The following is a 19748-nucleotide window of genomic DNA, read 5'->3' as shown; positions in this document are numbered from 1 at the left end:
CACTGTCAAATTCCAGAGTGGTTAGAACTAAATGAAAACCACACTTTATCTTAAGGAGAATTCAATCGTGTGACATGTGGATTATAAGGGGTCAAGTATATAACCATCTCCTTTGTGTCATGGAGTCAAGGACACAGCAATTCCAAATTTGTTGGGATGCAAACCACAGTTATACCCAGTTAGCAGCCTGGCCAAAAATCTCTGGTCATAATGGAATTACAGGCGTGTTTAAAAATTACCTCCCAATTTACCTGGGATGGTAACCTACCAAGTTGTGGGAGATGTTTTAGGTGGTGAAGTCAAGTTAAAATAAGGGAAATGACTCCTTTGAAAATTTTTAACCTCCAGGAAGAGTTAGGAATAGACACTTTAGAGATTCTACGGGCACCTGGGTGGCTCAGTCAATCATTTGCCTTTGGCTCAGCTCATGACCCCAGGGTCCCGGGATTGAGCCCCGCATTTGACTCCCTACTCAGCGGGGAGCCTCCCTATCCCTCTGCCTGCTGCTCCCTCTGCTTGTGCTCTGTCAAAAAAAAATTACTTTTATTTATTTAAAAGACTTTATTTATTCATGAGAGACAGAGAGAGAAAGAGAGAGGGGGGTGCAGAGACATAGGCAGAGGGAGAAGCAGGCTTCATGCAGAGAGCCTGATATGGGACTTGACCCCGGGACCCCAGAATCATGCCCTGGGCCAAAGGCAGGTGCCAAAAGGCCGAGCCACCCAGGTGTCCCACAATTTTTTTTTTAAAGAGATATTCTTGGATCCCTGGGTGGCTCAGCGGTTTAGCGCCTGTCTTTGGCCCAGGGCGTGACCCTGGAGTCCCGGGATCGAGTCCCGCATCGGGCTTCCTGCATGGAGCTTCTCTCTCTGCCTGTGTCTCTGCCTCTCTCTATGTATACACTCTCATGAATAAATAAATAAAACCTTTAAAAATAAATAAATAAATAAATAAATAAATAAATAAATAAATAAATCTTCTGAACCACAGTATTAACATTTTTATGTTAAGGGGTCACTTTTGTTTATCGTTTTTTGCTTGAGAGAATCTCATATTTAAGATTAAAAATTAAAAATGCTGACTTAAGTAACTGAAATATATTTGTATTTATATCAAGTTTAAAAACACTACTGGAATAGAGTGCAGTTAAAAATGTGGTGGTAAAAAAAAAAAAATGTGGTGGTACGCCTGGGTGGCTCAGTGGTTGAGCATCTGCCTTTGGCTTGGGGTGTGATCCCGGGATTCGGGATAGAGTCCCACGTCAGTCTCCCTGCAAGGAGCCTGCTTCTGCCTCTGTCTCTCTGTGTCTCTCATGAATAAATAAAACCTTTAAAACAATTTTTTAAAAATGTGGAACTATGTAGTATTAAAATATCTAAGAAGGAGTTTTTGAAAAATGGAGTAAGACTTGTAAGCCAAACTTAAAAGGCCTAAGGGGGCACTAAACTTTTGGATTTATAACAAAAAACCCTATTTACCAACCCCAAACACTTAGAATGGACAAAAGAAGAAACTGACACATACCTTATTTTTAACTTTATTTTTATTGTCGACACTATTACAGATAGATAGAACAGCCACAACCATATTAACAAACCAAAAACCTGTGCACAGAAACAAGATGAAGAAAATATATCAAGATGTTAACCACAGTCTTTGGATGGTGAAAATATGGGTGAGTTTCTCTTCTACATTTCTGCAACTTCAAAGTTTCTATAATGAATACATACAGTGTTTATAATGGAAATATATGTAATAAAGGTAGATTACCAAAACACTATGATAAAGACCAGTTGAGGAAACCAACACAAAATATTTAACCATAATCCCACAACAACCACCCAACTATTTAACTGTTTTCCATATTTCTTCCCATCTTTAAACTCTATGTATACTCTCATTAACATCCTAATTATTATAGACTGGTGCACAAATCAAGATGTTAACAGCAACTGTTGCTGGGTGTTGGGAATATGGATGAATTTCTTCTTTTCTTCTAGTTTACTGAATTTTCCAGTTTGCTATGAGTATGTATTACATTTGTGATGGAGAAATACATACATAAGATTTAATACCAAAACACCAAAGGTCATTCAAGGAATTTGAGACAATATATTTAACCATAATCCCACAATGACAACACTATTTTAATTATTTTCCATATTTTTTAGACTTTATGCATACATATTTAATACCAGTATAATCACAAGCTTGTGCACTAAAACAAGATGGAGGAAATAGATCAAGATGTTAACAGTAGTTGTTGGGTGTTGGGTATATGGGTGACTTTTTTCTTTTCTAATTTACTGCATTTTCCAATTTTTCCTCTCGGTATGTATTATGCTTGTAATGGAAACAAACATAATAAACTTTGTTATCAGAACACTATTATAAGGAACATTTGAAAACATTAAGATGAAAGTATTTAACCATAATTCCACAAAGATAACGTAATAGCTATTTTGAATACACATTTTGACACAGTTATAATTATAAACCTGTGCACAGAAACAAGAATAAACAAGATGTTGAAGAGTGTATTTGTCTTTGGATGGTTGGAATATGGATTTTTTCCTCCACTTTTCTGTATTTTCCAAGTGTCTGATAATGAGTTCAAATTATGTTCACAATGGAAACATGATTATAAACCTTTTAGTAACACTACCATAAAGAACAAAGAATTTAAGAAAATAATGCTCAACTATAAGCCTACAACAACAACACAACAGCTTTTGACTATAAGCATACATTTTTAATCAGTTATAATTGTAGTATAAATATAATTCTGTGTCCTGCTTTTTCCACTCAATATTCTGTAAATATATTTCCACGTTGCTACATAACTCTTCATGATTATCATTTTTAAACAGCTGCATAACAGCCCATGGATACCTTCATGTAATCATTCTGCTGTTTGGCATTTATGTTGTTCCTAATTTTTCACTAATATAAGGTTGGAATGGACACCCTGACATTAAGCAAGTTGTTTAATACTGCCAACAGTGATAAACCCAAATTCGCCCCAATAATACCAATGCTGGTTCCCTTCTAAAGGGTCCTCCTGTGATGTGGGGCCTCAATGCTCCTTGGATGTCTATTCCGACCTCAGGTCTTTGTATGCAGCTGGCTCTTACCTACACTGAAAAGGCCCCTTCTTAACTGCCCAGGGGATCCTGCTCAGTTCATTCCCACTAACCTGGCCTTCTAAAGCCCTGCTTTCCATGTTTCCTTCTGTCTGCTTCCTTACCCTCCTAGATCTGGTGATGTATTAGGACTCCCTTTGGCTTTCCCATCTCTGCTTCATGCTTTCAACACAACCTCCCTGGACTTTGGCATTCCCTGCAGCTCTGACATACACTTCCCAAGCCCCAACCATTGTGGATCTAGGAGAGTGAGATTTAGACACATTCCTCCAGCAATGTGGGAATTAATAATTTTGCTTGCTCAAATTATCTGCTGTTATCTTTTGCTCACTTAATCTATAGATCCACTTACATTTAAAAATTTTTTTTCCAGCCAACTCAAAGCCAAAAAATTTAATAGTCATTATGCAAGGGGAGGGGAAGAAAAGGAACACAAGTGGTCCACAGAACAGGAAACCTCAAGCTATGAGGTCGATTTGTGATTAAGTGGAAAACTGAGGTTATCACACAAACATGACACTAATGGGTAGCTCGGAAATACTTAGAAGGGTTGAAAGAGGGAGGAACAGATGGTAAGTAAACAAATTAAGGCTGCTGGGGAACCTGAGTCCATGTTAAGTTGACTGTAAAGAAAGTTTTTTTTTTTTTTTAAATTCTTAAAATGGAAGTTAGACACGGGGTGGAGGGTCAGACAGATGAAGACAATAATTAAGCAATAGAAAGCTCTAAGGATACTAGCTCCTGGGCACCCAAGGTGCAAAATGATTTGTGGCAGTATAATACTAATGAAGCCACACTGCTACTTGTCTCTTAAGGCAGGAAGCGCACAAAGGAAGTGATGGAAGTTGTAAGCCTGCATCCTTATTTACAACATAAAAGCCTCTCCCTCTTGTTCTCAATCATCAGTAGGCACTACTGTGATCTAGTGATGGTTGCAATCCACTTTTTAAAGGCAAGAAGCATAACATTTACAGGGAAAAGTTTCAGCTTTTGTAAATTTGCTATCAAACACACATCAAGTTGGTTTAAAAAAAACAAACTTGTAATATTTTTGCATGACAATCACTGCAAGGTACAATGTGGCAACCAACCACTTTGGGTCACAAAAGGCCAATCCACATATTGTAAAAGCTTACACAGCATTAGGTTCCAAAGCATAAGGTTCCAAAGGGTTGGTGTAGACAAAATGGTTGAAGAGGAAGTTCCAAGTACTTCTCTTTTCAAACAGCAAAGAATAAAAGACACTTTAACCTTTCATGCTTACACTTTTACAGGAATACTTAAGGGTAAGGAACAACACAATTACTCAAAACAATACTGATGGGGTTCAAATAATGTACAATAAGTCTTTCTCAGAATCTAAGATACTTAGAAATATATTCTAATTTGTTGCTCTCTTCCTCCTCCAAAAAAAAAAAAAATTCAGAGTACCAGGTAAGGTACTCTGCACAGTAAACTGTAACTGTATATCATAATAAATCCAAATATATGTGACTACTGTTTTGCTATGATATGCTATTTTATATACATTGCAGGGAGCATTATATATAGGTTACAGAAGTGTCATTTACAGTTGACTGGGGCAATTTCTGTAATCTTGAAAGCTTCTAAGGTTTTCCCTCAATATGATTACTCAGATGAAAAGTAGGTGCTATAGCTTTCCCATATGCCTACACCAATGTTTGATGGGAGAGAGCTAAGACCAAGGGAGTTTCCACCTTTGGTCTCTTTCTAGTCTGAGTTTTCTGATGTTAAAAGTCAGGTGTGTATACGCCAAGATAAGTTTCCTTCTGACGTTATTATGGATTGGTTTGAAGTATCTGGTTTAGTAAGGGTCAAGTTCTAAATGTAAGTTTTCTAACCTTTATACTTGTGTTCTCAGCCAGTATGAGTATTCTGGTGTCTAGCAAGGGACAGGCGATCACTGAAAAGCTGCCCACAGACATCACATTTGAAGTACTTGTCATCTGCCCTATCATTGTCACTAGTGCTGGTGCTGGCATGTTCAGTGTAGCGTGAGCTTTCCCCGTAGACATTTCCAGGCTCAAATATTATCACCCTGGCATGGGTTTTCAGGTGCTCACCATACGCTGAGTTGGAAGTGAAGGTTTCTCCACATTCCCTACAGTCATAGTACGGTTCTTCAACCTGAATCTCTTGATCTTCACCTTCTTCTTCTGGGTCATCGATCCCTGCCCCATCTGGCTCATCAGCATCTCCCTCTGGCTCTTCAGCCTTTCCCTCTGGCTCCTCAGCTCTTTCTTCTGGGTCTTCGATCCCTGCACCATCTGGTTCATCAGCATCTCCATTGGGCTGTTCAGCCTCTCCGTTGGGCTGTTCGGCCTCTCCATTTGGCTCCGCAGCCTCCCCATCTGGCCCTTCAGCCTCTCCATTGGGCTCAGCAGCCTCCACATTAGGCTCAGCAGCCTCCACTTCTGGTTCAGCAGCCTCTACCTCTGGCTCAGCGGCTTCTACATTTGATCCCTGGATTCGTAAAACTTCTCGTGGAACAAGGACATTGGCTTCCACCTCTTGGGCTCCTTCTTCTTCCTCTTCTTCAAGATGAAGCTTCTGATGTTTATTGAGAACTGTGTTATGAATAAAGGACTTCCCACAGTCCTTGCATTCATAAAATGGTGAATCTCTTTTGGGAGGCTCAGTAAGAAATGAAGTATGAACAAAGGAGGCCCCATAATCATACGGCTCATCCTTCTCATGAATTCTCATGTGCTCCCTAAGGTCTGCCTGATTGAGGAAAGATTCTCCACATGTTTTACACTCATAGTGTTTCTCTTCGGTTTGGCTTCTCTGAAATTCAGTGAGGGCTAGGCCTGGACTGACTGCATCTTCACTTCTCTGGCCCTGCTCTGGTAAATCCTCTCCAGTATGAATTCTCATATGTTCACTAAGGACAGAGCCATGAATGAAGTCTTGTCCACACACATGGCATTGAAGAGATGTTCCTGCAGGAGGATTCTTCTGTGGGGCACGAGGCCTCCGTGGGTTAATGACCAAGGGTTGCACAAAAGGCTCATCATACCTTCTATGGCCATAAAATTGATCTTGCTCATGGATTTTCTGATGCTCAAAAAGGAATGAGCTGTGAACAAAAGATTCCCCACATGCAGGGCATTCATAGAGCTGCTCTCCGATATAATCTTTCTGATATTCACTGACAGAATGGGTATGGATCACAGAATGTGTGTACTCACGACTATCAATGAGGTACTCTCTGCCATGTACCTTCTGATGATCCTTAAGGTCTGCGCGATGTGCAAAGCCTAGCCCACAGTCCTTACATCCATAGATTGTGTCTTCAGGCTCATCTTGCTCATCTGGCTCATCCTGTTCATCTGGCTCTTCTTGCCGAGGCTCTTCAGGCTGAGACTCTACCAGCCGAGGCCCATCAAGGCCTACGCCCTGAATAACAGAGTTTCCAAAGAGCTTCCGACCATGAAATTCCTCTCGGGCATAGATTTTCTGATGTGCACCAAGCTCTTCAATGGTGGCAAAGCATTCCCCACACTCCTTACATTTGTTGTGCACTTGCTGTTCAGCAAAACTTGTCTGTGCTTGCTCTTCAGTGTAACTCATCTGTGCTGGCTGCTGTGCGTAACTCATCCGTGCTGATTGTTCAGTATAACTCATCCGCACTGGGTGTTCAGAGTAACTCAACTGCACTGGGTGTGCACTGTAACTTGCCTGTGCTGGTTGTTTGGCATAACTGGCCTGTGCTGGCTGTTTAGTGTAACTGGCCTGTGCTGGTTGCTTAGTGTAACTTGTTTGTGCTGGTTGTTCGGGGTACCTCATCTGCCTTGAGTTGGAGTGTTCAGCATAACTTGTCTGTGCTTGCTGTTCAGCGTAACTTGTTTGAGGATCAGTAGAGGCTAAGCTGCGAATTACAGATCGTTCATAGTTTTTGCTTCCAGAGGGCTTCTTTCTATCGTGAATCTTCTGATGCTCAGTGAGGTCGGAGATACGAACAAAGGATTCTCCACACTCTGGACATTCATAGAATTTCTCTCTAGGGCGAAATGTTTGAGGTTCACCAAAACGTAGGGAGTGAATTACAGAGGTCTCATAGTTCCTATGCTCGATGTTTTTTTTCTTAGCACGAGCCTTCTGATGTTCTCGGACATTTGAGCTGGGAATAGAGGATTCACTGGACCCCTGACTGGGAAGACTTTTCTGAGGTTCGATACGGGATACGCTTTGTATGACAGAGTCCTTGTGGTTGTTACTCTTAGCCCCTTCATAAGGGGTCTCTCTGGCAGGAGTTTTCTGTTGCTTATCACAGAGATTTGAGAGGTAAGTGGAGGATTCTCCCTTCTCATCACATTGAACGACTTCGTTTCCACTGCAATTTTTGGGAGGTTTGAAAGCAGCTAAGGTATGGATAACAGATCTCTCATATTTCTTTCCTTCAGAATTCTCTCCAGCATGGACTTTCTGATGTTCAGTAACACCTGAGGTCTGAGTGGCAGATTCTGCAATCACTTGTGGTTTACTGGGCCCCACTGCACTGTGACAACTTTTCTGAGCTTTAGCAAAGGCTAAGCTATGAATAACAGACCTCTCGTATGGTTTCCTCTCACAGGCATTTTCTTTAGTGGGAATCTTCTGATTGTCATCAGGGTTAGAGCTAATGGTGAACGCCTTCTCATCCTCCTCATTTTCCGGTGGTCTTGTTATGGTATGACTCTTCTGAGATTCAGTGAATGGCACGCTATGAATGACAGACTTCTCGTACCCCCTGCCTTCATATAGGTTCTTTCGAGAATGAATTTTCTGATGCTCACTGAGGTCTGAGTTTTGCCGAAAGGCACCCCCACCATCCTTAAAATCATAGAGCTTCTCTTTTGAGTAAGATTTCTGATGCCTTTTAAGGGACTGACCAGGAATAAAGGTCTCCTCGCACACTTTACCTTTATTTTCAAATAGGTTCCCTCTAGTATGGATCTTCTGATGTTCTTTCAGGGATGAGCTGTGATGGAAGGTCTCCCCGCACACCTTACATTCATACATTTTCTCTTTGCCATACATTTTCTGAAGCTCATTAAGGCTGGGTTTAAAGGCTTCCCCACACTCATTATCTTTGTCAGCTCTACCATGTGTTTTCTGGTGGTCAATCAGGGCAGAACTATGAAGGAAGGTTTCCTTACACACCTTACATTCATAGAATTTATCTTTTCCATATATTTTCTGAAGCTCACTAAAGGTTGGGCTAGGCATGAAGGGCTCCTCATACTCCTCATCATTACATTCTGCAAGATGCTCTCTAGCATGAATTTTCCGATGTTCAGCAAGAGCGGTACTCTTACTGAAGGTTTCCCCACACTCCTTACATTCAAAGCGTTTCCCCCCAGCCTGACTTTTCTGAACCTCACTGACAGCCACACTATGAATAAACGATTCACCGTACTCATAGAGGTTCTCTCTAGTATGCATGATCTGATGTTCGACAAATTCTGAAATCACACTGAAAGACCTCCCACACTCATCACACACATAGGGCATTGCCCCAAAATCAAATGGGTGCGACTCAGTGAAGGAAGGTGCACTAAGGCTGCTCATACTCATGGCTTTTCTCATTTCACTACATTCAAAAGGTCTCTTCCGTGCATAGCCTTTCTGCTCATGAACTGAACCCTTCCCATCTGTGTCAAACTGATAGCGCCTCTTCCTTTCAAGAACTCTCTTTTTGGAAACAAGACTCGAATTCATATTAAAGCCTCCCCCAAAGGCATTCCCTTCATAGCCCCTCTCCTGAATCACTGACTCTCTCTTGTTGAATGAAACTCCTTTCCAGTCATTTTCTGGCCTTCTGGGGAACCTCTGTGACCGATCATTAGATTCTCTGGCCCTTCCCGATTTGGAGTTACGTGAAACATCCTTGATGAATTTTTCCATTATCACCCCGTGCGAAGATTCATCTTCACAAATCCCCCGCCGATGGGCCAACTTTTTGGTTTCAGGTGTGGTTTTCAGCCCTGGAAAGAAACCTCAATGTAAATACGCCCTAGTCCCTGCACCTGCACAGAATAAGAGTGGGACTTGGGAGATGATGGTAAGAGATTTACCAATATGTATGTATAGCTCCCGTCTCACTAACCAAAGTAGCTGCTAGCTGTGGTCTGCCTAGGGCTTACCTCGACTGGTGCTCGGGTAGGTGCCTCTTTTTGATCTCGATGAATGGCCTTGTGTCATGTGCGAGTGGCCATCGTCCTCGGCAAGCTGAACCCCTGTTCACAAGAATAATATGACCTACAACTTAGACAGCTATAGTCAAGCTGGGTATAAGATTCATTACCATAAGATGGTGCCTACCTTCCTACAAACCACTGACAGGAGGTGGCCCACACCCAACTCCCTGAATGTCTTCTAGGTGCAGCTCAACATCCTATTGTTCACTTCCCAGCTGATTCTAGCCAAAATTATAATTAAGTCTATTGTTTCCACCTAGAAATATGTACAGGGATGACCCATGTCCTGAAATCCAGTGCATCATTTTTCATCTTCACCCTCCTGTAACTACCTTTTAAATCTGACACCCTCTTTTTCACTGGCCTCCATGGTTCTCTTCTTCCTTGACTCTTTTTTTCCAGCTGTTCTCTGAACACCAGAGCTCCTCAAGGCTCCACTGCCTTGCACAGCTCTCTCTTCCCAGCACCAGACCTGCACAGCCAATTGCCCACTACAACTAGAGCTAGATGACTTCGAGGACAGTCCAAATGTGAACTCAGGATCCCACTCTACACATGTATTTAAAAATCTTCACTGCCACCTCTCTAGAAAAAGTACCAACTCGGGATCCCTGGGTGGCGCAGCGGTTTGGTGCCTGCCTTTGGCCCAGGGCGCGATCCTGGAGACCCGGGATCGAATCTCACGTCGGGCTTCCGGTGCATGGAGCCTGCTTCTCCCTCTGCCTGTGTCTCTGCCTCTCTCTCTCTCTGTGATTATCATAACTAAATAAAAAAATTAAAAAAAAATTTAAAAAAAAAAAGTATCAACTCTTGTGGCAAGAGACACCTGGTACAATACACTCTTCCCCTAAAGCCAGAATGATTTCTCAAAACATAAACCTCATCAATCTACTTCTCTGCTTGACATATTTCAAAGGCTTCTTTTATTACCCTTAAAGTCCAAATATATGAATGTCAACTCTAATATCACACAGTTTTAAGAATAAAGGTGACGAGAAGCTCCAATGACTAGGTCTGGAGTACGTGACCAAAGCAGCTGCTTACCAAGAGAGAGCAGCTTCCTATAGTTCTCCATGTTGTCCTGAATCGGGTTCTGAGGCTTCCTGTCCTCAGTCAGGTTCACAACGTCCTGGTATGACACTGCATCCTAAAATACCAAACACAGACCTCTCAATGGAGTTTTTCTATGGGCATCTGAGAGAGAATTCTGGCACCATGGGCGCTACACATACAAAGATAGGTAGAAAGTGCTCACAATGTTTGGGGTTCTGAGTGATCCAAGGCAAGTTTTACTACGGACCTACTTTGTACCTACCTTGGCGCTATACTCTGAGGAAGATCCAAAAGACGTATGACACATATTCCTTGCCCTCATGCAGCTTATAATTTGGTTGGAGAGAAAAGACTCATGAAACAATTAGAGAACAATAATCAATAAAGTGGGGTACAAATAATAAGTGCTAAACAGGTTCAGCAGAGGGACAGTTTAGGATTTTATAGAGGGGCTTGGGTGGGACCCTAAGTGATTAAGACTCTGACACAGAGAAAAGGAATTAATGGGAGAGCTTCAACAGGCCAAACATTAACCATGTGTAGCATGTGCAGGGACAGAAGGAGAGCGTGTCTCAGCAGACATCTGGTCACAAAGTGTGACTTAGGCATCTGTCTACAGTCCCACTGTATCTTGTGCTCACCTTCACTGTACAACATGGATACATGGTGAGCTCTTCCAGAGGACAAGTTCCAAATAGCCCAGATGGAACTCTAAGCATGGAAGGCAGCTTCATTTTATAGCTGCCTCTTCTGATTTAACAACTACATCTCAAAATAATTTTAAAATTCTCTGCATTACTCAGAAGAGTCTTCTGTGTAGGATCTTATGAGACTTTTTTTTTTCTTTTTTTTTTTTTCTTATGGGACTTTTTCTCGCTGCTGCACAAAGATGTCACTGGCCTCAGGGAGGTGTGGTCCCATGGAGTACTGCACCAAGGCCTGGAGACAGACTTAAGGATGGACACGCATCATGGGAAGCCCACGTTTTGAAGCCAGAGGAAACTCAAGGGTCAAAGGAAAACTGTACCATTTATGAGCCATGCAACCTTGGGAACAGAAAACTTTCTGAGCCTCAGGTTCTTCATCTGTAAAATGGAGAGCTAGGCACCAACCTGCCTTACACTATTGTGGGTGAAGATATTCAGCAACATGATGCGTTGTTTAAAAATCAAGAAAAATTATGTAAAGAAAATGTAAATTACTATAGTACTATGTAAAAGATATTTTGATATTAAGTTTATTATAGTTAGTTGCTGAGAAGCAGCATGGACATTACAGCCATGTAAAATGTATCAGAAAAAGTATGCGCACAATTAGATGGATCTCCTATGGAGAAAGACAGATAGGCACATACACTGGGATTTAAAAGGAAAGCTTCATTTATGCAACTGCCAATATCCAATGATTAAAAACAAAAACCACAACCAAAACTAAGCAGAGCTTCAAAAATGGAATTCTTTCTAGGTCCAGGCTGAAAATTCCTAACAATGAACAAGCTACATAGCCCAAGAGGCACTGCAACTCAGTACAACTGCCACCCTATAAAGCTAATTGCATCATTGTTGCTGAGTGTCAATTTCCTTCTGTCCAACAGCAAGTTCAATAGCAAAAGCTGTGCTATGCTCCGGTTTGTGACACTACTTCCTAAGTCCCAGCACTGGTTTATCATACTGTGAAGGAAAGAATGGGTAGGAACATAAATGCATTTGTAGTGAGAGGAAGGAAACCAGGGCTCCTAACTTGGGGGATTAGCAGAGGAACAGATGAGGTCAAGAACATGGACACAGAGAAGCAGAAGGGTCACCACGCCTGGTGTTGACAGACCCCCAAGGGCAATGGCAAAGAGAAGTGGCTATTTTTCATATTCTTCTCTCCATTTGCCTGAGTAAAATAAATGCATGTTAAATTTTGAACTACGTTGTTCCTATGAAAGAAAAATGATGCTCTGATTTAAAATGAAGTTAATCTATGTAAGTGGCCATCTCTAAAGCAGTTGGTCAATTTATATCTGTAATCGAAATGACATCTAAATTTGTACAAGATGCAGTCAAGTACCACCTGAATGGGCACCGCCCAGAGAGCAATGCGGCATAGCTTCCCTTTCATGGCAGAATCCACACCATTAGTGATTCAGAGATCTACAAACACTGCTAAAAGATGATGAGGATTTTCTGTTGTGCACATCCTTAAGATATAATTTACATCTGCTGCTGCTGCTGCTGCTATTCCTACCACACTAAGTTAGGAGCAATCAGTGGTTTCTAGACTTTTAGATGACAGCCCTAGAGCGAACTCTTCTCAGTGTCAAAGAAGGGCATTCTTTTTTTAAGTAGGCACCATACCCAGGATGGAGCCCAATATGAAACTTGAACTAAAGACACTGAGATCAAAACCTGAGCTGAAATCAAGAGTTGGATGCTTAACCAACTGAGCCATCCAGGCTCCCATCAAGGAGGGGCATTTAAAAAGCAAAATAAGACAATAGCCAATTACTAATCTATCACCTTTATTTCATAATTTTAACACTACCAAAATAAGGACACTTACATTTCTCATTTCCCCACATATCACAGTGAAAACTTAGTTTCCCATCTGGCACAGCAGTGCTCAGGAGTCACTGATATTCATCATAGACCACCTGCATGGGTGGCAAACGCATATCAATTAGACTTTTTTCATTATCAAGTTTAAGAGAGAGTCTATGATTTTTTTTTAATCTAGATTCCTAAAATTTTGGTCAATTTGGTTTCTTCAAATAAGGCAGCAAAATTAGCAACAAACTAATAAGTGCGTCACAAACTTCAATTGTTTCCCTGGCATATGGGCATCTGGCCTGGAGGAAGTGAGTCACCTCTGACCTTCTTCCACATCCCCTCCCCTGTCAGTTACTCTTGCTGCAGGAGCTCTGCTTTCAGTATCTGGACCCTATCCTTCTTCTCATACACACCTGTGGATCCTTGCTTGCCTTCAGGACAGAGGACAAAGGAGAGACCTCTCAGGGTAAGATACAAAGCCCTCTGTCAGCTGATCCCAAATCATATATCCCACTGCAGGAACCATTATTAATATATCTCAGTGCACTGGGGATAGAACTGAGCTCTTTGCTTGGCTATAGGACACCAGTGACCAGGCCTACCCGTGCCTCAGGCTATTTTGGGCCTCTTGCCCTCTTTGTTCTGGCCAACCTGGTCTTTGTTTGGTTCTTGCCTCAGGGCCTTTGCCTGGGCTCTGACTCCAACACTATACCCAGCCAACTGTTCCTGTCTTTCAGATGTCAAATGTTACTGCCTTCAAGATATTTTCTTTTCAAATCTAAATCAAGACCCTCATGACAATTTGTCATAACCCCCAATTTCTCCTTAGCAGCAGTCTGTATAATGAGCAGTCATATATGGTATTTATATATAAACTTATTACTTATTTGTGGGATTGTTGAATGCCCTTCTCTGTTGTAAGGTTCAGAGTTTCCAGGGCATTCAGGGACCCTAATTATCTCAACCACCACTGTACCCCCAGACATGGGGGAAGTCCTTATTATTAATAGTAGATCAGATGCAGGCTCCACACACTCAGCCACGCCCTTCCTCTCAGAGCCCTTTCCATGCTATGGCTCCTCTTCATAATGCCATGTTGTACATCACCTTTGTTCTTAAAGGTCAGCTCAAATCTCAAGTCCTTTTTTCCTTCACCAATTTTCTAGCACATCACCTCTTAAAGTTACAGCCATAACCACTGACAGGTAGGCTATGCCAACCACATGCCAGGCATCATATTAAGCACTTCACAAGTACATAAGAATCACACTCACTCCTCCCAGCAACCCTGTTAAGCCAATCGCCACATCCATCCTGCAGATGAGGAAACTGAGGTTCAGCTTGCTTAAGTAAATGGTTGGAGGCTGCACACCCAACAGCTGGCAGAGTTGGGCTTTGAACCCAGCTCACGTTGGCTATAGAGCCTCTGCTCTCCTTTGCCAGTCTGCTGTATGGCTTTGCAACTTCCCTGGCTCCCCACAGTGGGCTGGCCAGAAAGATCTCCAGAATAGTTCTGCTTCCCTGGCCCCATAGGGAACAACTGACATGACCAAAGTACCACATGACCCAGATGCTGAACGGATAAGTGTTCCTTCTGACTACATGGATAAATGAGAAAATGGGAGTCACCCCAGCCACTTGCCACTTCTGGGAAAGGGCATGGGCTCTTTGCAGGGAATAATTGGCCCCAATCCCTGCTGCGATTATAGGGAGTAGATGAATTATAGGGAGTGGATTACCCTCTCTCAGTAAATAAAAGCATTTCTGCCATGAAAGGAAGATGGCCTTTCCAGAAAGAGAGGAAGCCTAAGCATACCTGGGATCTTGACTCATAATCCATCACAGAGTCCCTACGTTTGCGCTCTCTTTCCATCGCAAAACTTGTTTTCTCCATCAGAGGAAGGGAAAGATCCCGTTGAGGAAGTCCTGGGAAGAGAAAAGGCATTGGGAAGGAACAGGAACCAGTCTAACCCTGCATACTCATCAAGGACATCAGAGTGTGGGACTTACTGCTTCTGGGATTCCTGGTATATGGCCAGCGGTCTCGAGACTCCAGGTCTCTGCTTCTGCCTCTCCGCTCCCTCTCCCGGTCCCAGTCTAGCTCCCAGTCCCGTTTCCGATCTCGGTCCCAGTCCTGGTCCCATTCCCGGTCCCGGTCACCTGAGAAAGCCAGACACTGGTTAACAAGTGCTTGGACACCTGTGTTCTCCCTCCACGTACACACATAGCACTTGGGAAAGGAACACTCTCCTTGCTCCTCCCTTAAGGAAATGGATCCCGCTCTGAGGTCTCCAGACTCCCTAACAGGATCTGGGCTCTTCCTATTACCCTACACCTGGAACCCCACCTATTGCTGGAGGCTTTGCCTAAGTGGGGCACATTGCAAAAGCAAGTTCCAAAGGCTGGCTTAGAGGTTAATTCTTCTTTGAACACTTCTGTTGGTTTCCCAGTTCCTACACAGACAAGCCCACACTCAGGACAATGACTTCAGACCCTCTACTGTTGGGTTCACCCCTGACAATCTTCATAGACACATTACACTACTTCAACAAAACACATCTCCTCCCCAAAAGCAAGCCTCCTTTTAAAAAGGTCACTGAAGAACCTTTAGCCAAAAAAAATCAGCTTTCAGAGAGAGTAGTGATGAACTTTGCCCCTCACAGTGGGGAGGCTGTGGACATACCTTCAAACAGCCTGCTACAAATTTCCAACAGCTTTAAATACTGTCTCATTATGTAAAAAGAAAATTGTATTTCATGCCACATACTAGTGTCTTTGATATTAAAAATGTCTCTTTAGGTCATCAATTAATTTACTTTCCCCTCAGACCTGTGAGTAGCAGCAGTGGCCCTGGGGAAGGAGCTGCTGTCTTCACTGAAGGTTTCATTTTCATGCCCACTGCTGTACTTCCATGCCACGTGGCAGGCTTGGTGAAGGGAAGCTAGGCTGAAGTCTGGAAGCATGCCCCAACAGGGGCATATTCTGACAGGGTTACTCACTGCAGAAAGAAGAGGTGGAGCGTGGTGGTGGGGACTCTGCTCCCTTTCGGCTCATGCTGTCTTCACTGTGGATGTCACTGTTGTTGTCGTCTGAGAGGACACCAGACAATGACTTAATGCTTTATCACCTCTTGCCTGTGTTCTCAAATAGCTCCTCCAAGTGGAGTCTGTCCTTGCCCCCACCACACTACCCACCCTCCAGAGCAAGCTAGAGTGATCAGATCCTCTCATTCCTCAGCTTCCTACTGCTCTTTGGTGGGCAATGTGACTGCAACTCCTCTCCCATCTCATCTCTAAACAGCAGCCACAGATACCTCTCTGGGATAACACACCCTCTGTTTCACAAAAGGGAACCAGGCCCAGGGCTGTGAGACCCACAGGGGCTCACCAGTTCCTCACGGAGGCCCTCACTTAAGTATTGCTCTTCCTTCTCACACCACCTTGGGGTGGTGGTCCTTAACCAAGGCATTCTACGTCCCAGGTGACATTTGGCAACATCATGTTGTGGCTGTCACGGCTGGGGAGATAGTGCAACTGGCACCCTGTGGGTAGAGAGGGGCAAGAGGTGTCACTGTACGTCCTATATCGAGCTGGCCACACCCAGAAGAGAATGATCAAGCCTCCAACACAAGCAGTGCTGAGGCTGCGAACCCCAGGGAGCTCACACTCCCCTGACTGCCTCCAACATGCTTCTACAAAGTCTCACCTCCTGGCTCATACATCCCCTTGTAATTTTCCAGCAGAGTAACTAGCTTCTCACAGTTCTCTGGCTTTTTTGCCCGCACCCAAGGCTTGATCTTTTCTGGAAGGATGGTCAGGTATTGCTCAAGGACCAAGAGCTCAATAATCTCCTCCTTAGTGCGAGTCTCCGGCTGCAACCAATCGAGGCAGAGGTTTCTGAGTTTGAACAGCGTCTTCCGAGGCCCAACAAATTCCACGTAGAGGAAATTCCGAAACCTCTGATGAAAGAATTCAGGGTCAGTTGCACCTTCTCTTATGGTGGCATCCGGCTCCTTAGTCAAGTCACTGTCTAGCTCATACACATCTGGAACCCAAGACTTCTTGGGTTTGGTGGCAGACAAGTACTTTGGAGGCAGCATTTTTCTAAGTAAAATTTTCACTGGAGGAACCAAACATGAGTCAACAGGAAAGACGCGGCAGCCTGTGACAGTCAGTACTCAGGGACCTGTAGATCGTAAGGAGATATACACATGTCCCAGAAGTTGAGGATCAGGCAGCATAGTGGGGCTGCCCTACATGGGGCATCAACAATGCTTTGTGAACAGGCCAAGGGGGCTGGGATGCAAAAACCCGCAATAAACAGATACACACATAGCACACAAAGTTGGCCTCACATGGGAGCTACAACCAGGACCTCTTGGCACCACTCAGACTTTCAAAGTTAGCCCTGCTACTAACTGGTTTTGTGACCGTGGGCAACTATTCAATGTCCTGGAGTCTGTACCCTTATTTACACATGGGGAACAAAAGCCCTCAGCGCCTTTAAAACTGTGAAATTAAGTAAGTCAATATACCTAAAGGCCTAACTACCCCATGTCTACACATGGGAAATGCTCAAGGTAGCCATTATTGAAACTGGAGGTCAATTTTTTTTCTCAGCAAAGATGGAAAGGAGGCTATAGGGAATGGGAACCAAATTGCCATTTCTGATTATTCCTGAACATCTCCATTGTTGTGGAAAGTTCTACTGGCCAGAGTGGCACAGTCTGCAGGTATACTTAGGAATCCTTCCGTCAGCACCGCACACCCTTCTGATGAGTGCAAGTCCCAAAACCCAGTCTGAGGCTCTGCTAACAGCACTTCCTCAGGTAGGCTTCTTGATGTACTTCATCTCTTCGGTGTTGCAAGCACTCATCACATTTATTTTTAAATAGTTAACATGCCCCTCTCCCTATAGCAAACTGTAAACTCTACTAAATGGATTGATTAGAGATTAACTTTTCTATTCTTGTATCCTCTAGTGCCTGCCTGACACAAAGTCAGGTATCAACACTGAAATAACATACTGAAAATAACAAACACAAATCCACTTTAGAATTGGTTTTAGATAAAGGCATATGTTACTGTGTGCCTGCAGAAACACAGAAAAGTTTCTGGGGAGAGAGAACATCCTGGGTTAACCTCTCTGCCACTGCTTTATTTTTTTTTTATTTTTTTTTATTTTTTATTTATTTATGATAGTCACACAGGTTGAGAGAGAGAGAGGCAGAGACACAGGCAGAGGGAGAAGCAGGCTCCATGCACCGGGAGCCTGACGTGGGATTCGATCCTGGGTCTCCAGGATCGCGCCCTGGGCCAAAGGCAGGCGCCAAACCGCTGCGCCACCCAGGGTTCCCTCTACCACTGCTTTTAAAAGACATTCTGGTGTGTCGCCTCCTCTCACCCCCCCCCACACTTTTCTAGCAGCCCCTTCTTGGTATTCCTAGACAACTGGGTGGGAAGCCATTGGGGGTATACATGAAGCTCTCTTACAATGCTGCCTAGTACACTAGGGGAAAATTAAATGCAATTTTGATGAAGCTACAGAAACCCTATACAGTGATAAACACATTATTCTGTAAGAATATGATACAGCGGCCATCAAACTTTTTCATGCAATAGCCTTGATCAATCTTGCCAAGGTTTATTTGTCTGGAAAGAAACAGCTTTGATAATCCTCTGTAGTTTTTCATTTATTTCCCTCATTGTCTTCATTTTTATTATCTGACCATCTTTTTTGAAAAATCCTTTAGACTGAGTATAACGTAACCAGTTAAGGCTACACATTTCTCCCTGTGGACAGCCACAAATAGTATGAGGGAGTAGGCACTCTGGGAACACAGTCTAGGCTTGGGTAGGTCAATTTATTCACCTGACAGTTTTGTACTTCTGGCTTTACTTCCAGAGAAGAACTAAAGCATATGCAGCATAGTCTGCTTTTGTTTTAAAAGGAAACCAGCACATTTAAAAGTAAGAGGTCTTTTTTTTTAAATATCTAAAGAGAAAACAAGGTGTTTATTATTTAGGAGTAAATGAAGCAAGCTATGCCATGCTGGGTCCCCCTGGCAGTGATGGGCTTGCACTCTATTCATGTACACACTGTTCTCCCATGCCCTCTCCCACTCTGTCCTCTGGAGCACCAACCTCACAAACACACATCCATCACGAATGTGAATGAAGCACTGCCTCCCTGACTGCCCTGTCCTAGGGCAGGTACCAACAGAGAGAAGGGTACTAGGTCATACCCCTCTGGGCAGAAGATTCCAAAGCAGGGGAAGGAAAGGGGCAAGTGTTCAGGTTCTGGGGAACTGGTGTGATACTCTGGATCAGAAAACAGTCAATTTCACACAGGACTTGGCTAAAAGGTATTGTCTCTGACAAAACCACCATTCTCAAAAACCAGCATGCCTGAATGGCAAAGACACAAGGGCAGAAAGCCCAAGTCTGCTCTTGGCATCCAGATTCCAGAGAAAACCCCAGTCCCCTAGAAAACACTAGTCCAACTTCCTGTAGGCAACAGGATACCTGTTTGGGAATTAAGATCCTTTCTGGAACTTCAGAACAAGCAGCTATCCACAGGAACAGAGTCAAAATGCCAGGGACCTGCAGACATTTTAAAGAAAAAAAATACATGGACAAATAAACATGAGAGAAATGTAAAAAGAGTGTCAGAAAATTAATTCTCCAAATGTCTGTGAACTCAGCATTAGAGATGAGGCCTTATATATCCTATTCAAGAAAAGGCCAATTCCCATGTCATATAAACGAACCAAAGAGAAAGAGAGAGCTTTCAAATTATCTTTATGAAACCAGAGT

The 19748-nt window shown here is 43.2% G+C and overlaps 1 protein-coding gene across 11 annotated transcripts in view; it reads right to left on the bottom strand.

Annotated features, from left to right (window-relative positions):
- Positions 1-1525: 1525 nt before the first annotated feature.
- Positions 1526-19748, bottom strand: part of PEG3 (paternally expressed 3) — a 32944-nt gene continuing 14721 nt past the window's right edge. For 10 of the 11 annotated variants that reach the window (XM_055310082.1, XM_055310083.1, XM_055310087.1 and 7 more), the window contains 8 exons: positions 19458-19535; positions 16639-17118; positions 15933-16022; positions 14944-15093; positions 14750-14859; positions 10391-10493; positions 9293-9385; positions 1526-9133 (listed from right to left, as the gene is read on the bottom strand). In XM_055310082.1, coding sequence (XP_055166057.1) covers positions 5022-9133; positions 9293-9385; positions 10391-10493; positions 14750-14859; positions 14944-15093; positions 15933-16022; positions 16639-17032 — 5052 coding nt within the window. In that variant the 5' untranslated portion in view covers positions 17033-17118; positions 19458-19535 and the 3' untranslated portion in view covers positions 1526-5021. The remainder of the gene's footprint in view (positions 9134-9292; positions 9386-10390; positions 10494-14749; positions 14860-14943; positions 15094-15932; positions 16023-16638; positions 17119-19457; positions 19536-19748) is intronic. The other variant, XM_055310093.1, reaches the window with a different exon arrangement.

This window comes from Nyctereutes procyonoides, unplaced genomic scaffold (assembly GCF_905146905.1).
Source record: "Nyctereutes procyonoides isolate TBG_1078 unplaced genomic scaffold, NYPRO_anot_genome, whole genome shotgun sequence".
NCBI classification, from domain to species: domain Eukaryota; kingdom Metazoa; phylum Chordata; class Mammalia; order Carnivora; family Canidae; genus Nyctereutes; species Nyctereutes procyonoides.
Note: the sequence above shows the minus strand (reverse complement) of the source record. Positions and strands in the feature narration are given on the sequence as shown.